The 21953-nt window shown below is 41.5% G+C and overlaps 1 protein-coding gene across 2 annotated transcripts in view; it reads left to right on the plus strand.

The window, feature by feature from the left end:
- Positions 1–21953, plus strand: part of DIP2B (disco interacting protein 2 homolog B) — a 207698-nt gene that overhangs the window by 162721 nt on the left and 23024 nt on the right. For both annotated transcript variants that reach the window (XM_066613823.1, XM_066613824.1), the window contains exons 13-26: positions 779–881; positions 2539–2603; positions 3563–3656; positions 4169–4288; positions 7181–7295; positions 8320–8459; positions 10066–10202; positions 12231–12311; positions 13805–13932; positions 14856–14970; positions 15784–15985; positions 16776–16885; positions 18071–18151; positions 21237–21360. In XM_066613823.1, the coding sequence (XP_066469920.1) occupies positions 779–881; positions 2539–2603; positions 3563–3656; positions 4169–4288; positions 7181–7295; positions 8320–8459; positions 10066–10202; positions 12231–12311; positions 13805–13932; positions 14856–14970; positions 15784–15985; positions 16776–16885; positions 18071–18151; positions 21237–21360 (1615 nt within the window). The remainder of the gene's footprint in view (positions 1–778; positions 882–2538; positions 2604–3562; positions 3657–4168; positions 4289–7180; positions 7296–8319; positions 8460–10065; positions 10203–12230; positions 12312–13804; positions 13933–14855; positions 14971–15783; positions 15986–16775; positions 16886–18070; positions 18152–21236; positions 21361–21953) is intronic.

Genomic DNA, 21953 nt, shown 5'->3' on the forward strand with positions numbered 1-21953 from the left:
GGAATTGCAAACACTTGGATTCCTTGCTGCAAAAGCTTTGTATTCTCTTAATGTGTGTTTTCTCTTTAAATGATGCTTTGATCACAAATGGTAAGTATTGTTCACAATACCCGACCATATCTCTTTAAATAGTTGAATCTACACATTTAAAAATGCAAGAATGTAATTTAAAACTGAGGATCCTATTTCTCTGGAAGTCTGAGGAGTCTTGCTGATATTTCCACATAGCATGTTTAAGTTGTTTTGTTTCTTAAAGTCAATAACAGCATAATATTTCAGCACAGCAGCAGCTTCTCTCTTGAGTTGGACAGCTTTGGTAACCCTCAGCACTATGCCCTAATCGGTCTGGTGAGCTGGGATTTATCTTTCTTGTGGACTGATATTAGGACAGAATGAGTCCTAGTGTCTGTCCAAATGTGTCAGTCCAAATAAAGCCCATTTCACCAGAACTGAAAACTTTTTCCTTCTGTCTGCAGATCTCTCCTTAATTGAGATTAGCAAACGTTTTGCAGCTATAATAATGGGAATATTTTAGGAATTCCAACTTCATTATTTCATTATTGCTTTTGAAGATAATAGGTTTGTGTACCATACCAGTGTCTTTGGAGGGAACAGGGATTTTTACTTTTTGTACTGTAATTAATTCTGCTTATGCATGTACACAGCCCCAACCCTCCACCCCTTTAGTCTTATAAACAGTTAATGTAACTTTAACTTCATGTATGCCTGATATTCAAGCAGGATGCTGAATCACTTATTTTGTTGACCTTTTTTTCAGTACAAGACCAGCAAGGAGGGGAGTGTGATGGGTGTTACTGTTTCTCGAATTTCCATGCTGTCTCATTGCCAGGCTCTGTCTCAGGCCTGCAACTATTCTGAAGGTAAGTACTGACCTGCTTGGATATGTTGCATGCAGGGTAATTTATGTCTTGGCTTTCCCCAGAGAACAGTGATCCTGCCCTGGTGCAAAGAACTAGTTTTGTAGGAGTTGGGTATCTCACCTGCCAAATCAAAACTTCCATTTGCAAACTCTGGACCAGTTCACACTGTTACATTTTTCCATGTGATCAATGTGTACCCAAACACAACCACATGGATATGCAGGAAGCTAGTGGCCACATCCATTCATATGAAGATGGTTGCTGTTTTCTGCATGTGCAATCTCATTCATACTAGCAAGCTGGTCTAGCATAGTGCTAAGAGAGAGTGAGCTGTGAATTGGGACTTCCTCAGCATAAATCTTACCTCTGCCATGAGCTCCCTAGGTCACCTTAGGCAAGCCATTCCCCTCAGTCTGACTTCTCATCTGCGCTATGGAGATGCAATATGTGAACCCTTTTGGAACAGGGAGCCATTTAGTACTCTGTGAACTCTTTTTTTTTAGTAAGCTGTGTACAACTATTCTTAATAATAATAACAGTAAGAACATCAACCACCAAAATAATAATCCTTTTCTTACAGCAGTAATTTCCAAACTGTGAGCTTTGGCTCCCTGGGGGGGCTGTGGAAATCAGCCAGGGGAGTTGCGGAATCCTCATGAAAAACCCACTGGCCATATAAAATGTATAGGATTTTAGCCTTAATGAGGAGCCACTGCCAGTGGCCCAGAAGGTCAAGGGAGCAACCGGTCAAAAAAGTTTCGGAACCACTACCCTTACAACCCTTGGTTGTAAGGATTCAACCAAGATAATTCATTTAAAGTGCCTTGAACACTCGACAGGATTATAGAAATGCTTAGTAGCATTACAAAGTCAGTTACCGAGATAAATTACAGCATGTAGCAGTTTTGCAACATTGACTAATCCAGTGATGCTCATACACACAAAGGAGATGCATGTTGTGAATGTTTGTTTTTATACACAAACATGTTCTTTTCCTCAGGCATTTTCTTAACTTCCATAAATGGACAATACACTGGGAACAGTAGTCCTTATATGTCTTATCCATCATGCTAAACCATCATGCTAATCATTGATAGCATAACATTAGTACACATTTTCAGTGAAGTAAAAATTGCAATTAAATTAGGGCATAATATTGGACTGACTTATACGTAGGGAGCAGTCTGCTCTTGATATATACCTCCTGATGCTTTTTATGTTTGAAATGATGTGTATTTGAAAATGTATAACCTGCTTAACCAGGTTTGTTGGCCTTCTGAAGCAGTTATAACAACTAGTCATAACCACAATAGAAACCAAATAAAACTCTAATGGTGTTCTTCCCTTGCTCCCCACTTTCACTTATATAGGTCGGCTAAGGTGTGCATATAGAAAGTTTTGTAGGTACATAACCTGTGATACTTGACATTGTTAGCAAAGTTGCTTTCATGTGAAGAAATGTATCCAGGTATAAGTATCCAGCTACAGGGCTTAAGAATGGGAAGCAGTCAACAAAAAATGAACATTTAGAGTTTTACCAAGCCTTGAACTCTGAAGCAGCTTTAGGCCACATCTTTTAGCAGATTGGGAAGTTGCATCTCTGGTAATGGAGTTATATGCTACAGTCCTATAAGTTGTCTTAATACTTTTGTTCTAGGTGAAACTATAGTGAATGTCCTGGATTTCAAGAAGGATGCAGGCTTGTGGCACAGCATGTTAACAGTGAGTCAGAATGTGGAAACGAATGTGATTTATTAACTTAGAGTTCCCTAAGCATAGGCTTCATATTAAGGTTAGAGGCTCTGAAACACTGCATTATTTTTATTTTATTTTATTAGCAGTATTTATAGCAATAGATCAAAAAATGCAAATTTGGGGGAAGGATTACTACAGAGCATGCAAACATGAAAAATGTATTTCAGTTAGAAAATGTTTAATGTAGTGGTTTCAGAAAGTGCAGGGCTTAAAAGGAACCTTTTTTTAGTATTTGTGATTTTTTTTTTAATGGAACCTGACACCTTTCCTGTGTCTATTAAGATGTTATTTAAGCTGGTATTTAATATTCAGCAAAAACATTTCTTAGGCTCCAATCCTATCCAACTTTCCAGCACCGGTACAGCCTCAATGCAGTCCCAGGGCAAGGGAACAAATGTTCCCCTACCTTGAGGAGGTCTCTGTGACTGCCTCCTCACCACAGAATGCAGTGCTCGCCCCATTGGCACAGTTGCACTGGCACTGGAAAATTGGATAGGATTGGGCTCTTGTGTGTATTTATAAAATTTAAACACACTTCATTACTTATGTATTTCTGAAATTTTGTCACTTGCTCTGACCTTGAAAATAAAGTGGGCTTTTAATGCCAAGACCTCTGTTTCCCTTGGAGCGGAGAAGGAGTTTATACGCTCAGGTGTGGTGTGGGTGAAGGTGATGAAAGCTTCTTGTCCCCACCTTTTGGAGGCATTAGACATAAAAATTCCTCACTCTTAGGTTATTTTCTTATTGCGGAGAAGCATATAAACAGGAGAAAGAGGGGAAAGTTCTTCCCATTCTGTTCTTGTGCACTGTCTCACAACAAGAGTATGGAACCATCTGTATCTCTGACCCCCTGTAACACGCATGAAATTCCTGAATTCCTACCTGTGTGTTCTCTGTTGTAATTTGGGTGTCTTTCTGCATTTCAGAGTGTAATGAACAAGCTGCACACCATCAGTGTGCCCTACTCTGTGATGAAAACTTGCCCTCTTTCTTGGGTACAGAGGGTTCACACTCACAAAGGTACTATGGACCATGAATGGCTGTTCTGCTGGAGGAAGTTGTGGCTGTTCTGCTGGGCTATGCATCTGGTCCATGGGAGATCTGGGGAGGGGGTTGCATCTAAGATACAACTTGTATTATCCAAGAATTTAGTACCACATGGAGCTGGAGGGAGACACTGATTAGTAGTTCTTTAGTACTGGGTATGTCACATCTGCCCCTGTGGCCCTGCTGCTCTTTTATCTGGTGTTTCAAGTGGCAGATACCACGTCACCCTACAGTCCTGGACTGCTTTGGTAAAGAAGTGTTTACTCCTAAGACGGTCTTGAATTTAGGGCTGAGAATATTATGCCTTATAGTTCTGTGCAGCACCCTACCCTTTCACTTGTTCTTCAGAACTTTAAGAGGATTATCCTTGTGGCCGTCTGGTTCTCAGCTTTGTCATTCATGTCACTTTAGTAGGAGGAACAACAAGCATACCTACACTACACTATTTTTGCATAGACTTTTCATTTTTGTTTTCTGGCTTGCAGCTAAAGTAGCTTTGGTGAAGTGTCGAGATTTGCACTGGGCCATGATGGCTCACCGGGACCAAAGAGACGTCAGCTTAAGTTCCCTGCGGATGCTGATTGTTACTGATGGTGCTAACCCTTGTAAGTATCCATTGAGCTCTGTTTTTCTGTAGTAGTGTCTTCTTGCACAGCAGGTTTTCTGCCAGCATTCATTGGAAGTGTACCATGTTTGGCGATATAATCCAAGTATTATGGTATACTATGGCATAACTGACCAGATGTAATGCCACTGAAAGTGGGAGGTCCCCCCAGGGGCATAAGAAAATGTAATCATTAGAAAAGGTATTGAGAATAAGATGGCTAATATTATAATGCCGTTGTACAAATTGATGGTAAGGCCACACCTGGAGTATTGTGTCCAGTCCTGGTTGCCGCATCTCAAAAAAGACATAGTGGAAATGGAAAAAGAGCTAAAGAGAGCAACTAAGATGATTACTGGTCTGGGGCACCTCCCTTATGAGGAAAGGCTACAGTGTTTGGGGATGTTCAGTTTAGAAAAGAGGCGTCTGGGGGGCCATCATGTATGACATGATTGAGTCATACAAAATTATGCAGAGGATGGATAGAGTGGATAGAGAGAAGCTCTTTTCCCTCTCACATAATGCCAGAACCAGGGGACATCCACTGAGTGTTGGGAGAGTTAGGAAAGACAAAAGAAAGTATTTCTTTACTCAGCGTGTAATTTCTAGAGTTCCTTGCCATAGGAAGTAGTGATGGCATCTTGTCTAGATGCCTTAAAGAGGGGTTTGGACAAATTTCTGGAGGAAAAGTTCATAACGGGTTACTTTTCATTACGGGCCTGTTCCAGTGAGGGGGTTCTTATGTGATTTGTCACAACTACTCTTGTGACCTGATTTATCTAATAGAACTGCAAAGGGGGGATTGCGCTCCAGTTTTTTTATTGATGCAGGAAAGTTTATTTTGACAGTGCCATTGCTTTTAAGCTTGCACATTTCATTCTCTATTGTGATGATTCTCAAAAAACAGATAGCTCTGCAGAATTTGAAATTGAAGGTTGTCACAGATACAGGCCAGGAGTTTTGCACAGCAGAGAACAAATCATGCTTGTATATATAATTATGCATGGTGTGGAGAAACTAGAGAAGTTTTTCAGGGCTCATTCAGTGAAACTGAATGGTAGGATTACTAGGACTGGCACAAGGTAGTACTACTTCACGCAACGCACAATTCATCAATGGAATTTGGTACTCCAAAATGTGGTGATGTCTTTAAAAGAGGATTGGACAAGTGCATCACTGGTTGCTAGTCATGACAACTGTATGACACCTCCAGATTCAGTGATAGCATGCATCTGAATGTTATAAGTGGGTATAAGTATACCATCATCACCTGCTTTTGGACCTTTTGGAAGCAGCTGGTGACCTATAGTGGGAAACAGAATGTGAGCTTTTGGCTTGATCCAGTAGGATTTTGAATTGGTGCTTTTTTGTTTCAACTGGGGATTGGTTTTCATTCATGGTTCTCTTCTTCCTCAACTGGAAAAATTGAGAGAAGGAACATGTGTGTTCCTAAAAGCATTCTCTCATGGAATATTTGCAGCTGCTGCAACTTGTTTTGGTAAAAAAACCCATGCCTGCTTGTTTTTGTTACTAAAGTTGCTATTCAAAGCTGAGGTTAATATGTTATACTTTTAATCTGAGCAGTTTAAACTGAATTATGTTTTTAATTTTGTGTAATCCTGCTCTTTCTTGAGTTGCTCAGAGCAGGTAGTATTACTAAAACCAAAACACCACCAATAGATTTGAGGTAACCTAATATTAACAAAGGGTCAAATTGCTCTGTAAGCAAAGAACATTTTTCTTAAATATCTTAAATACCGTTGTCTGGAACAGCAGGAGTTAAAAGTCTTTCAGAGAGAGAGGCTACCCTTACATGGCAGATAACCTTGAGTTATTGAGTTTCTATTGAGATAGAAAGGCAGGATATAAATTATATTAAGTAAATAACCTGAGTGGTATTGGCAAAGTTGTGGAGAGGTGGCATTGTAACACTTGGAGGCTCTCTGGCATGAACTGCAGACTTGGTCCCTTGAGTTCTGTTTTCATGCAGACTCCAATGAAAATGACCAAGAATTATACAGAAATAGTCCTACTGGAATTGACTCTTTAAAGGAGGATGGTAGCAATTTTTGCTTGCAGGAGAATGAAAAACATACATACATTTACTTGCAAAGTAAGGAAGATGTTACAGGAGCAGGAGCATGTTTTAAATTGTTCCCAGAGAGTTTTCAAATGAAATGAGCAACAGATTAGCATGGGGTGCTACTGCTTAGGGAGCTAAATTGAGTGTCTGGCCAGATGGTATTGGCAAGGAGTAAGATTTCAATGCAGTTGGGGCTTTCTGGATAAGACAGAAGGAGGGAAGCTGCACCAGGGTGTGTGTGTGTGTGTGTGTGTGTGTGTGTGTGTGTGTTAATCTTCAGTGTGCTGGGGAGACCACTGAAACCCTATGATTTTCTTCTTCCACTAACCTTTTTAGATTGACAAAGGAACTGCAGAAGATTATAACACTACAGAGCATTGTTCTGAAGGATGTTGTACAAATGAGAATTAAAATAGGTTCTGGGAATTCCTTATTCAGTGGTGGGTACATGAGAACTTGAACACCTTTGAAGGATTTTGAAGGCAAGGGGTGGTTTGAGTCTTAATGTCACATATTGGGTTTTGCAGTTTCATTCTTAAAGTTTTTCTTAAGTTTTCTTGTTTGGTTGATTTTCAGTCTGTCCTTTGCAAATGGTGATGTAAGGTGCCTGCGATTTCAGGATTACATTAAGCATTATAATTAAATGAAGTCAACTGATTTTAGAAAGAGGCAGTCTGTTACTGCATTTGTGGATGTCTGCAATGCACTGAGTCTTTTGGGAATTTATAAACTACAGCTATCATAAGCAGCCTTTATGTTTCCATTAACATCCCCAATTAACAATCTAAAATGAGAATAATTGCCTTCCAGGGTCTGTGTCTTCCTGTGATGCTTTCCTGAGTTTATTCCAGAGCCAGGGGCTTAAACCAGAGGCAATATGCCCCTGTGCCACATCTCCTGAAGCAATGACTGTGGCAATTCGGAGGTATAGTGATGTCTTTCTTTCTTCCGCCCAGCTTCCTTTGTAAAAGAGAAGCTGCAGATTTGCAAATATTTCTAAAATAATTCTTATTTCAGGTTTCTGAAACAGAAGCAATGTTCACAACTGTCAAACAGTTGTTTCAAAGGGTAAATGCTTGCTTCTGTTTTCACAGCTAGTATGAACAAGGCCAGTTCTCATTCTGTATAAATGGAATGTTTTGGTCTAAATCAGTGGTTCCCAACATTTTTTCACTTATGTACCCCTTGGCAGCCCATTTCCATAAATTGTACCCCTCATATTAGCAAAATGTTTGTAATTAATACAGTTGCTATTATTTCAAATTTATGTTTTCAACTACTAATCTATATCTGATAATACATGAATTGATGCGTATTGTGTCTTTGTTCAAAGACAGAATTGAATGTTAGTTTCGGTTTTGCTCCTAGAGTATTATTGTGTACTCTCAGGGTCTCTGCTATACACTATTTGACTTGAGGGCTCTCTTCTTATTGTTATAATGTGCACACAACTTGAATTGCTAAATTTTTTTTTCATCCAGACAATGAATCAGTAAAAGTATATTGTGGTGGGTTCATACTATCTTTTTTTTTTTAATGTGATATGACTTTTCCCCAGCAAGTGTTGGTTGGTTTTGTTTTTTAATCATCTTTGAGAAATAAGAATCCAATAGAATGAGGTTTTCTAAATGTACCCCAATAGATGTAACTCAATAGATTTAATGTCCACCACATTTGGGTGAAATGTTTGTATCCTTTCAGATAATGTTGGGTGTTTTCAAATGGTCTAATTTAAGTAGTTTAAGAAATTTATCCAAAGCTTGGTGGCCATAAAGAGTCCATTGCAAATACATATACATTTACAAATACTTGCAAATACATTTCTAGTTGGCTCCTAGTCATTTGGTAACCGAAAAAGGCTGTTTATCTGAAACTACTCTTATGAAAAATCTCCTATGCAGTGTCTTGCATATTTTGCTCTTGTACATGAATCTACCTTTTCTTCCCAGGCCTGGTGTCCCTGGAGCACCCTTACCCGGTAGAGCTATATTATCAATGAATGGGTTAAGTTACGGTGTCATTCGCGTGAACACGGAAGACAAGAACTCTGCTCTCACTGTACAGGATGTTGGACATGTGATGCCAGGAGGTAAGGTCATGGTGATAGGAGGAGCAAGGATGTTGCCCCTAAAAGTAATGGGCATGAGACAGTCATGATGTTGTAGTGTAATGGCTAGGAGATTGAGCTGTGAATCCGGTTTTCCCTAGTTCAGATTTCCCCTCTACTGTGGGTTCTGATTTAGTGGCCATAGGCTAGCCACTTCCTTTCAGCTTCCCTTGCAATATGGGCATAAAATGTAAATACCTTGCTGAGTTGGGGTGAAGATGACATAAAGATAAAATATGAAGCGCTTTACCTATTCAGAGCGATATAGATTATGATGGTGATGTAATAATACGTATTTGCTGCTACACCCCAAATCTCTTGGTTGCTACAAAAGATATTTTCATTGGTTGGTTGTTCAGCAAACTTGGGTATCTCATGCCAAGAGGAAAATGGGACATTATGTCTCCTACTTTTTTTTGTCTTTAGGACTCATATTGCCCTGGTGAATCTAACCTTTATGGAGCATACTTCGGAATAGAATAACCATTTTCTTGAATGTTGTTTCTAACATTTACCGTGAAGTTATGAATTCTGCCTGGGGGAAGTCACTGTTTCTGAAATCTGATCACATCTGTGCATGTTACCCTTTAGCCCAGTGGTTTTTAAACTGGGGCATCATGACACCCCAGCCTGAGAGTCCTGTGCTGTTTTCCTTTAAGGGGTGGAGAGGGAGGAAGGCAGAGATGCGATGCCCAGCATTGCACCTCTGATTGGGGCGCAGGGGCGCACTGCCACTCACCGCCGCCTGCAGCAGCCTTCCAGGAGTCGGGGAAGCCTGGCGCCGGCTTCAGCATAGGTCCCCACGCAGCGCAGAGCCCTCCAGAAGGTGATCATGACCACTTCCAGTTTTGCAATTGAGAAACAGGAAGTGGCTGCGATCGCATTCTGGAGGGCTCTGTGCTGCATGGGGAGCCATGCTGAAGCTGGCGCCAGGCCACCCAACCCCTGGAAGGCTCCTGCAGGTGGCGGTGAGTGGCAGTGCACCCCTGCGCCCTGATCAGAGGTGTGATGTTGTCTATCGCTTATCTGCCTTCCCCGTGCCCCCCTGCCTCCTGAGGGAAAGACTTAATGGCTGTCAAACTCTCCCTGAGAGTTTGAGAACCACTGCTTTCACCTATTCTTCTAAGAAATTTTCTCTAACCCACCCCATGCTTTAAAAGTATGCATGTCTACAAACCAACAAAAATACAGTATAAGCAGGTTATGACTTTTATTGGAGCAACTAATGACCAACCTTTTGGAAGCAAAAGTTTCATTGCAGAGAAAGGAAAATAATCTGTAGCTCTGTGTATTTGAAATACCTTTGCTTGTGTTTAACCACGAAAGTTAAGTATGTTCAACTCAAACGCTTTAAAAAAAGAATAGAAACAAAGCTGCTAGCGCTCTGATCACTGTGAAATGTAGTGGTTTCTTCTTTATGTGGCATCCATCCATCAAAATGTGTGCTTAAGATCTCATAGTGCATTCAGCTCTGAAGCTTGATCCTGTTGCATTTCCTGACCTTTAAATTTGCTCTCCATTTAAAATAAAAAGTTGACTCCTTGGGTCTGGTTGGGAGGATCCATTAATTTTGTGTTACCTGTTCTAGGAATAATGTGCATAGTGAAGCCTGATGGCCCTCCACAGCTTTGCAAGACAGATGAGATTGGTGAAATCTGTGTTAGCTCCAGAACAGGAGGGATGATGTATTATGGGCTGAGTGGAGTAACTAAAAACACATTTGAGGTATGTAATTGTACATTCTTTCTTTGCTTCACGTGGGTTATTCCTTGCCTTTGACCTCCTGCATGAAGTGGGTCTCTGCACATCTTAGCATGCTGCTGTAGCAGCTTTTATGATTGCCATAAGGCAGCCTCAGATAATCCCAATAAGATTGGGCCATCAGTGGTACATGGGAGCATCTCTCCTCCCTCACCCTGAAAGTATGACCCATTTACATTGCATATTTTCCCATCTCAGCCATCATTTTTTTGCCACAGCAAGTTTCTAGTTTTCATGGTAGCCAACAGTATTTTTATTTCCAGTAAAAAAATTGAATATTTTTATGCATGCTCTTTCTCTTTCATACATAGAGTGCCTTTCTAGGCTGTGGACCCTACCCCCATCCATAGCCTCTGAAGTTATACGGTTGGAATTGGAACTTCCAAAGATTTCAACCTTGATTTGGAAAGCTATTATCAGATTTAAATACAGACTTACAATTGCTGAAAATCTTCCTATTTTCACAAAACTAGCAGCACAAGAACGCTGCTGGGTAAAATGGAATAGCAACGTTAATATGAAAGTATGTGAACTGGGCCTACAGTCACTAGAAAAATTCAGTGGAAGAAGCCATTTGCTGCTTGTCGAAAAGCTATTAATTCAAGATTGGGATTGCCTTCTAAGGGAGGCTAAGCGTAAATGCTCCCCTTCTTATTTCGGAATTAAATTTCCCACTAAATTTTCTTTACCCATTTATTTTTATGTACTGACAGTTCCCAAGTTGAGGCGTGCTTATATGATTGCACGATGCAGTGCTTTACCAACGGCACAAATGAAGGGTCATTTTCAAAGGATCCCTCCTGAGCAGCGTTATTGTGATTGTCCCTTAACTGAATTAGATACCCCGGTGCGTATCTTTTTCCGATGCCCAAAATATACAGCAGGGAGAGATAGATTCTTAAAGAATTGTATACATAAATTTTCTATGTTTTCGGACTCTTTAAGACTGAAATTACTGTTAAGTAGTCTTTGCAAAGAGTGTGTTGTGGATATAGCCAAATTCTGTTTCTATGTGGTTTTAAACTCTGGTTTTAAGGTTTTAGATAAATAGGTGTATGGCTTATGTGCTGATCAACCTAATAAACTTGAACTAGGCTGTGGACAGTGTTCCCTGCTGCCTATTCTGAAGACACTAGTGGCCTACCTTCCATTATAAGAACAGCCTCACTGGATCAGGCCATAGGCCCATCTAGTCCAGCTTCCTGTATCTCACAGCGGCCCACCAAATGCCCCAGGGAGCACACCAGATAACAAGAGACCTCATCCTGGTGCCCTCCCTTGCATCTGGCAAATCAATCCCTACTGAAGAAAGTGTCAACTTCTTTTGAAAATTGGATCCCTTGTAACTGGGGAAAGAGACACTTTCTAAGTGATTGCTCTGTTACATTATTAGAGAGGAAGAGCAATTGTTTGTATTCATCCCAGGACAGCATCCATCATATAACTGTTGTCTGCTTTGTGTTTCTTTTTGAAATTGCCTCCTGAGGGCAGGGAACCATCTTTACGTTGCTGTGTAATCCACTTTTTGTTGAAAAGTGGTATGTCAATATCCATTCGTACAAATGCAAGTTCACATCTGAATGAATTAATTACATGTGAATGAATTAACTGAGGAGAGGGGTTGGTATACAGTCCCCATTAATAACAGTGAATTCTGCACTGTAAAGAAGTATCTAGCTTCCTTTAGGAGTTGCAGCAGTAAATCATGGCCTGGTTTCCAATCTCAATCAGTTTGCTAGGTGAACTGTCTTATGCTTGTCATGGAGAGTCAGTGTTTTTGTTTTTATTTGGGGAGGGGGCTTGCACCCAGTTCCAATTCATGTCAGGGCTAAGGCTGTATAAGCAAAGTACGTTTTAGAAAAAGGTGACCTTTTTCCCCCCAGGCGTACTTGTATTTGGAAAAAGGCTCTTACTTTACATCGAGAATATGCTGCATATCTGTTTGTAGAATGGCATTGCTTCTTCTCTTACCAGTGCCTTTTCTTCTTGCAGGTCATCCCTCTGAATTTGGCTGGATCTCCTGTGGGTGATGTACCATTTGTGCGCTCCGGCTTGCTGGGTTTTGTTGGACCGGTACGTTAAGCTGCTTTCGACGCATGTTATGTCACTGGGCTGACTCCGCACAAGTGCTCAAGGCCAACTAACTCTGTAAAAATGTTCTTTAAAAAAAAACCACTCTCAAATTGTGTGTTTATTAATGCAATTAAAATATTATATCCCACCATTTCCTCTGAAAAGAGGCATTCAAGGTGGCCAATTACTATAAATAATATAAAAATAGCTGAAATATTGCATTAAAAGAAAAAACATAGCAGTAGCCTGAGTTTAACAAAGCTGAAGAAAGCAGAGCAGAATAGAGTCTGCAAATACTGCTGGAACACTTGTAAAGAAGGGATCAGCCACAATTATTTTCTCAGTCATATCATATTACTCAGTATTAATATTCAGTAATATGGGGTAAAATGCATTATGTATATCTGTGTTTTATGTGTAAAAGGGACATGTAGCAATCCAGTAGCTAAATTAATTCAGTCTTTTTCCCAAACTTCTAAAAGCTGATAAACAAGGATATTTTCTCCCTTTCTATTTAAAATTGCAACCTGCTTCACTCTTCCACTTGAAAAACCGAATCCTCCAGACCAACATAAATATATCTTCTGATCAGCTCCTTGAGCAATGATCCATCCTCTTCCTTCCAGCTGTGTAATAGTTGAGTTAATAATTGTCTCCTAGCAGCCCACTGGCATCTTTGCCCAGTCAGTTTGTGTTCAAAGGTGGAACTGCTTTTGGGGCAGTGGTGATGCTTCTGGGATTTCTCCCACATACATCAACTGTAGTGTTCCTTTTAAGCTGTATGACTGCACAGCTCAAAACCCTGGGAAATTGAGCTCCAGTGCAGCTCAGAGTTTGGCCTTCCCTGATATCTGACAAAATTGTATAATGTCATCATCAGGCATCTGGAAATGCCACAGGGGATCCAGCATGGCAGACGAAGTGTCTGCACACTGGCTCAAATCCCTTAGAGGAATTATTGATCAGCTGTAGTGCAAGCTGTGTCAAGAATACCAGTGCAGCTTCATTCATTCCCTTGGGAGTCATTGCTCATAAATCAGTGGAAAGAAGGGGTGACAGCAATTCTCCTTGGGTTGTCCCTGCTCATATGGTCATTGAGGAGTGGATGCATCCAGTATATTGGTTGAATGTATACTTCCATCTCTCTAAGTCATACTAGTGTGCACTGACATACAGTTGTGGAATTATTGACTAGTAAATCCACACCTGTGTCATTTTTGAAATGAAAGATTTTCATATTTGATGGATTTTCTGATCCACTAATTAGCAGGTTAAAAAGGAAACATAGTTTCTAAAGAGTAGTAAAACAAAACGGTCGAAGTGATCACGGTTTTCTTTTGTGGCCTCCAAATATCAATGAGTGTAATACAGATGGTGGTTTAAACAAATGAAAGAGAAAATATTTAACAAAGAAAGCTGCAGGGGAGGGGGAGCAGTTGATGTTTATATTGTGGGGAGAATGATCTTACTTGCTGATGTTCCTTCCCTTACAGGGTAGCCTGGTGTTTGTTGTTGGCAAAATAGATGGAATGCTCATAGTTAGTGGACGCAGACATAATGCTGATGACATTGTGGCCACTGGATTGGCAGTTGAATCTATAAAGACAGTTTACAGAGGAAGGTTAGTGTATATCTCCATATAGGCGAATGAGTGATTGTGTTATCCTTCTGAAAGTGATGCTCTTTGATTATCATGGCTACTTATTTCTTGTAACTAGTGTTGTTTTGAGTATGGGTTCTCTGTTCTGTATTTGGACCAAAATGACAGGAGCGCAGCTGTGAATACAAGAGTGAGTTAGGGTGCTCCTTTAAAAACAACAGCAGAGCTGAGCTGTTAAGGGTGGAGGAGGTGATGCTTGTAAGGTTACTGATAATGCTCAAAGTTGAATGTGTTGCAGAGACCTCTGCAGATGGGTAAGGGACTATGAATTCTGCACCAGAATATCTCTGCCACAAACAAAAATTCAGAAATTTGCCATTGGATTGTGTAAATTTGGAGAGCTAGGCAAGTACAGAACCTTCTTGCTGTGGAATTTGCCCTTCCATTTTCACAGAAAATGGAGTGTGTTTTTATTTAAATATACATACTAACATCTAAGACAAAACACATTCTGTTTTATACAGTACGTACATACGAATCCTGTGTTTCTTGTAAGGGGCATTCTGTAGTTTTACATTCCAGGACATTGCAAATCATCCCCATTTTTCAATAGACCAATTTTCTAATTGTCTTCTTTTACGCTTACTCTTTCCATTAATTTTAACATAAACATGTTCCAGACTTTACTCAACAATTCCTATTGTGAGTTTTGTTACGTAAGAGTAGAGGTTACAAGCAGGAAATGTGATGGAATTCCATTAGACATTTGCTGTTTGTTCCCTCAGTTTCCCTTCTCGGACATTTGGTTTTATGTCATCAGCTATGATGCTGCCTGCATCTGGATAAGCCTCTTGCATCTCTGCCAACTCGTTCCTTTCCTGCCAAGAGGTCTTGGGGAAGGGGAGAGAAATTCACACTACAGCTTGTCTTTGGTTTTTTTTTAGGATTGCAGTGTTTTCTGTGACTGTATTCTATGATGAGAGGATTGTGGTAGTAGCTGAACAGCGGCCAGATGCTTCTGAAGAGGACAGCTTCCAGTGGATGAGCCGTGTGCTGCAGGTCAGAACAGCTTGGATTAGCCTGGCTCGCACCTCTTTATGGGTTGGCAGCCCTTAGATATAGAAGCATCCAGTGTTGTCCCATATATTGTAAAACACGATGATGGGAACCTTGTTTATGACTGATGCCTCTAGATCAGTGGTAGATAGCAAGAATGCTATTACCAGAATGGCTAACTTCTGTATTCTCTAGATCTGACACTCTGATTCCTGATCTAGACAGCAATCTAGAGGCTCGAAGCAGAACTCGGTGCTTCATGGGTGGTAAAATCCAAATGCATTTCACTTTTTATCAGCTGTATGCAAACATCTGTGCATCAAGTTTTTCCCCAGGCCATGTTAAAGTTTGCCTGTTTAGAATGCTACGGCATGACACTGTTGACTGGGAATGTCTTCCAATACACCATGGTCCTCCAAATCAGGTGGTTTTCATGTACATGCCAAGCTAAGTCCCTTGCCTGATTGCTGCAGTCCGCACAGGAGAAGAAACAATGTAAGGCATTGAAAAAATCAATGACCACTCATAGCATTTTTTCCCCTTAGAATTCTGCTTCCGACTATAAACTGGGAATGTGCAGTGTTTCCTGTGTGAATGAATTCTTATCGATTCCTTGCCTGCTGCCCATTGGTTGTTAGTTTAGTATGTTATCTGCAGGCAAGCAGTCATCATCAAGCTTGTGATAAATTTATAACATGACTTATGGTGTTTGGATTATTTGCATACCGCTTTGCTAGAGCTATTTAGGAAGTGAAATATAACTAACTGCTAATAATTAGATTTACAGGAATGTAATCTTCTCCTTTTTTTCCTTAGGCAATCGACAGCATTCACCAAGTGGGAGTATATTGCCTTGCTCTTGTTCCAGCCAATACTTTGCCAAAAACCCCTCTGGGTGGGATCCATATATCTCAGACTAAACAACACTTCCTAGAGGGGTCACTGCACCCATGCAACATTCTCATGTGCCCGCACACATGTGTAACCAATCTGCCAAAACCCAGGCAAAAACAACCAGGTAATTGGATGCAACTCTGTGTCATTCTCAGTCCATTCCTATTCCATTGATTCAGTGGGATCTATTCCCAGTAAATATGTATAGGATTGCAGTCTTAAGTGGATTAAAAGCTTGTTCTTAGAGCTGGTGGAAATTTCTTTACCTAAACTAGTCTTGTAATTCCTTCCCAAACATTTACTGATGGAAGTTTATTTGAGACAAAAAGGGGGAATAGCAAAGAAAAGATAAATCCACTTAATAAACATGGTCATCAGACATTCATTTTTCATCAAATCATTAAAATTATGGTAGTTCAGTTTTTAGGCACCACTTGTTAAAATGCTTGCAGTAGTCTTCTCAATTTGGTATTATGCTTTCTACATTGGAGGTTTTCTCTTGCCTTTTGTTTGATACAAAGTACCATATGCGCAATCCTGCCTCTGACCTCCTACTCTCCCAAAATGTTAATGGTCCTGCCATGCAAGTTTTCTACTCATGCTCTGTCCCGTGAATTCATGCTATGCAGTTCAGCTTTCCCAACTCCTGCTCTGAGAATCTCCCCCAAAATTCTCTAGCCAGTCAGTTCTTCCCTCCTTTAAATACTCTGGCTTTTCCCCTCTACAAGCTTCTTAGCACTGAGCCCAAACATGCTTGACCCCAGACTCAGTCCTCTGCCTTGCTTTTGGAATATCCTTGTTCTCCTAAGACGTGTGATAGTCTGTTGTATTCCTTTCCTCAAATGGGCGTGTGCAGACAATGGGGGCTGTTTACCCTCCTTTACTAAGTGCCTGCTGCTGGTATCTTTCAACAGGTGTTGGCCCTGCCTCTGTGATGGTGGGAAATCTGGTTGCAGGGAAGCGCATCGCACAAGCCTCTGGAAGGGATCTTGGACAGATAGAAGAGAATGACTTGGTGAGAAAGGTGAGTGCCTGTGACTCTTCTTGATCTTGTCTTGCAAATGCACATTAAAATCATCCCCCTGTACCGGCCCTAGAATCTTAGTCCCATGAAGATTGCTTTCGTGTTCTGTCACAACAGCAGCATTATTTTATTTCCAGACTAGAACCCCTGGCTAAAAGCAGCATCAGTGTGATATTTTGTCTCTGCATGCTTTTCTCATAGCCAGTAAGAGTCAGGAAAGTAATGTACCTTGTATTTAGCCTTTATTGAGGCCTCTGCCACTACTAGACAAATTGCAGTTAGCTTTAATTTGTGCAGGTGGTGTATCTTCCAGTAGGCTATCTGTTGTTGGGGTGAGACAGTGAGATTTGCATCATTTTAGGAATAGAGTTAGGGCACAATCCCAGCCAGGTAAGTCGTATTTTGTTCAATGGGGCTTCCTCTCTGGAAAGTGTGATTAGGATTGCAGCCTTAGGTTCATTGGTGTTTCTGAGAAGGTGCATCCTGTGCACATGCTCCAAACCCCATCGTCCTTTTGTTTTTCTTTACTGCACTGGAAGCTGCAATCTGAAGGGCTGTGAGGCCCCAGTTCCCATGCATGCTTTACAGCCTCCTTAAGCTTCTTCCATTAGACCAGGGGTCTCCAAACCCCGGCCCGGGGGCCAGAAGTGGCCCGCAGCAGGCCTCTTTCTGGCCTGCGGCCAACCTCTTGTCCCCTGAAAGCCTCTGGCCCACTCAACTGAGCATGACCAGAACTGTGCTCTGATTGTGTCTGGAGGGTGTTCTGAGGGCCAGAGAGGTTGAATGAATGAGCCAATTCATTCATTTATTCACTCATCTAAGTTCCATCTCTAATTTATTTATTTAAATTTTATATTTAAATTTTTTTTCCAGCCCTCCACACCACACCAGATATTTGATATGGCCCTCTGGCCAAAAAGTTTGGATACCCCTGCATTAGACATTACACTGCCTCTCTATTTCCCCTGGAGTACTTGCCAAGCAGTTGACGAGGCCTCAGGTGGCCTCCTCCAGCTGGTCGCACAACTCATGCAGCCCATATGGGATCTCAGACTATCCCCTTACAGCTCCCTTCTCGTGATGCCATGAGTTGGAAAAAAAAAACTTGGGCTATTATAATGAAAGCTTCTTGCCTTTGCAAATCCCAAGGGTTTCTATGCAACTTACAGTTCTTTCTCTTTGCAGCATCAATTCCTGTCTGAGGTGCTCCAGTGGAGGGCGCAGGCAACACCGGACCACATGCTCTTTCTCCTGCTCAATGCCAAGGTACAAATGGGGACTGATAAATACAGGAGAACCTCCAAAGTTGACCACTCTCTATAATGACCACCTCCTTATGTTGACCTTATTTTCACAGTATAGACAGACACTGCATATACACTATGGGAGACCAATCTCTCTATATTGACCACCTCCATAAGTTGTATCTTGACCACTTCGACCATTGCACAGACCAGTGCACAGAGTATTAATTTGCTGTCCGTAAGTTGCCCACTGAATGCGATACTGTGGGTCTGTGTTTTTTCTGGTTTGTCCCATCTTGGAAAAACAAGAAACCACCCACCAATCCCTCCCCTACACCTGCTAGCACGTGTGTGAAAGGGTTTTTATAGGTGGGCAAACTGCACATAGCCGACAGATCTGCGCCGCTGCCGATTGTACCTGGACATGTACCAAGTTGTGAGGGACATGAGGTTGCTTGTGCATAGATCCTTCTGGAGCACTTCACAATCCCTTCCGGTCTTCACCACTCAGAAAGGTTTAGTGTCATCCACAAACTTGTCCACCTCCCTGCTTATCCCTGTTTCCAGATCATTTATGAAGATGTTGAAAAGTACCAGTCCCAGGACAGATCCTTGTGGCACTCCACTTTCCACCTCTCTCCGCTTTTTTTGTCAATTGCCCACTGACACCCATTCTCTGTTTCCTGGTCCTCAGCCAGTTCCCAGTCCATGAGAGGACCTGACCTCTGATTCCCTGACTGTGGAGTTTTCTCAACAGCTTTTAGTGAGGGACCATATCAAACACCAATATCAAGCAGCCAGGGCTTAGTTATCACTCCAAGATGGTGCAGCTGCCCAAGTGATGTTGGTGGTGCTTGGGCCCAATACAGGCCTCCAACTCCTCCATGGATTCCTGATAGTCTGCCTTGACTACTAATCCAGCGGTGCCAGATTATTGGATATCTACTGTACTATCAAAATTCATAATGGATCTGATTAAGCATTTATTTACATTTGTGATAGGAAAGCTTTGGCTCCTAATGGTCTATGTAATCTAACGGATGAAGGAATAAGGAAATATAAGCAGCTTTACTAGATCAGACAAGCAGTCAATCTAGTATAGTCTCTTCTCTAACTGTGTCACATTCTCGCTGCTTTTGTGAATATGTTACATTCAGATTCTCAGAGCATAACAGAAATTCTCTACAGTGGTTCTCAAACTGTGGGTCAGTACCCACCAGTGGGTCGCAACTTAATTTTTGGTGGGTCACGGAACTGGCAAGCTGATAGCTGACAAGGAATATATACTGAGCTCTATAGAAACCAGAATGGATCAGCTCATGCATGTTTAGTTGTAAGTAAGTGAATGTGCCTTAGTCCACTTTGAAGGGCAGATTGAGGGGAATGCATTCCCACTGGTATGGTCCCAATCTTATGAATGTGAAGCTCACAGAATGCACCAGAAGGCGTTCTCTCACCCCCCCCCCCCCAATAGTTAAGCAGAGGCTTGAGAAGCTGGTAATTTGAAACTTTCTTTTTGTCTCATAGAGCTAGGTGGAACCCAGTAAAGTGTAATTTTTAAAAGTGGGTCCCAGTGCTAAAAGGTTTGGAACCACTGCTCTAGCAGTTTAATGTTAGGCAGAATTTCAAATAAAATGACAACAAACATTGGCATTTCAAGAGCATCCATAGTCAGTGGCAACTAGCTATCATGAGTCTTCTGGTCCTTTATTTTAAACCAGGGGTGCCCAAACCCTGGCCCGGGGGCCACTTGCGGCCCTCGGGGACTCCCAATGCGGCCCGCGGGGAGCCCCCAGTCTCCAATGAGACTCTGGCCCTCCAGAGACTTGCTGGAGCCCATGCTTGCCCAACGCGAGTGCTTACAGCATGAGGGTGACTGTTCAACCTCTCACATGAGCTGTGGGATGAGGGCTCCCTCCACTACTTGCTGTTTCACATTTGTGATGCAGCAGTGGCAACAAAAGAAAGACCAGCCTCGCTTTGTGCAAGGCCTTTTATAGGCCTTGAGCTATTGCAAGACCTTCATTCATTCATTCATAGAAGTTCGATCTCTAATATATTAATTTATGTAAATTTATTCAAATTGGAAATGTAAATTAATTCTTTTTTCCCCGGCCCCCAACACAGTGCTAGAGAGATGATGTGGCCCTCTTGCCAAAAAGTTTGGACACCCCTGTTTTAAACCTGGGCCAGCAATTTAAAACCACTTTGCAGCAGCAATGTTGGTGTGCCAGAAATGGTGCATAAGTGCACCATGGGAGTTTGGAGAAGGATCATTTATTAGTCGGGCCACTGGGGATGTGAGACCCCTCCAGCAGTGTGGCATGCCTTGTCAATTCTAAAAAAAAACTGATTGACAGTTTTAGCACCTTTTCAGTTTGCTGTGCGATAAAAAAGGCTGAAAATCGCAGTGGTAGGCCATCATTGCATCCCGTAACAGAGGAAGTTTCATTGCATGAGGGTGAAAAAGAAGCTTCTTTAGCAACAAGCGGTGATTAAGCTACCCTTTTCCAAACCCAGATTAGTGTATAGACTTTTTTTACTTAAGTTACTAGCATTTTTAAAGCATTTTTAACCCACATGGGCTTTACAATTCTTGCATGCTCACTGCAGGCATATAAATTATTTCTACTTTTCTGATGAGGGTGCAGGACAAGAGGGTCTTTGGCCAGGTTTTTTATTGGCTGAGTGGGGATTTGACTCCAGATTGCATTTCACAACACTAGAAAATTTTCACGCAACTCAAATGGGTTGATGAGTCTTCTCTGTGGTGGAAGGGCAAAAAAGAAGACGTAAGCCAGGAGGCTGTTGGGCATCCCTTGAGAATGGTACAAATGTGCTACGTCAGTCAAGTTGCAAGTCTGTGATATTTCCCAAAGATACTCTTAATACACTTCCATATAAGGCTGCAATGCTATACAAGTTTACTTGGAAGTAAATCCCATTTAACTGAATGGGGCTTACATTAAAGTATGTCTGTAAAGGATTGGGCTGTCAGTTAATTGGGAATGTGAGTGGTGTCTAGAGAGCAACCTGTATTTGCTCTGATAAGTTTCCAGAACTTTCCACATTCTTGTTTACATGACACTTCTTTCTGTTTCCCCAAGGGGGCCCCTGTGTGTACAGCCACCTGTCTGCAACTGCACAAGCGAGCTGAGCGAATCGCATCGATTCTGTTTGAAAAGGGGCACCTCAATGCCGGTGATAATGTGGTGCTGCTCTATCCTCCTGGTAAGAAATGCTAGATGCAGGGATTGTGGATCGAGGAGGGGCCTGGATGAAATTCCATCCATTCAAGCATCTCTAAACCTCTTCCTTATAAATCTCTTATGCTCTGGACTATGGGAAATGTGTTGTGGTGTTTAGAACCAAAGTGTTTGGTATGACATAGTCAAATTCAGGATAGGTGGCAAATTGCAAAAGGAGGTACTATATTAGAGATGATGGAATGGCCAAGGGTATCTCTCCTTCTGCACTTCTATTCAAGCCACATTTTTGTTTCCTCACCACAACCCCCTTTCTTCCGGTGAGTAACTTTGGCAGTGAAACTTTGTCAAATTTTCTGGAAGCTAGAATTATACTTATGAAGCATGAAGTACGTTATCTTGGATAATCTTCCTCTGTCCTCAGTTCGGGTGATGATGTCCTGGCAAAGTTCAGCGGAATTTTGGACCTCAAATCCTTTATTTTAAAATATATTCCTCCCAGTGTCTCCTAAATGTTCACTTCCTCTAAATAGCAAAGATGTGCAGGGTTTCTGCTCAGCAGTTCCTTTGTTGTGATTGGAAGTAGTGGTAGAGAAACAGCTTCTCTGGCTCATAATT

The sequence above is a fragment of the Tiliqua scincoides genome, chromosome 2, assembly GCF_035046505.1.
Source record: "Tiliqua scincoides isolate rTilSci1 chromosome 2, rTilSci1.hap2, whole genome shotgun sequence".
Taxonomy (NCBI): domain Eukaryota; kingdom Metazoa; phylum Chordata; class Lepidosauria; order Squamata; family Scincidae; genus Tiliqua; species Tiliqua scincoides.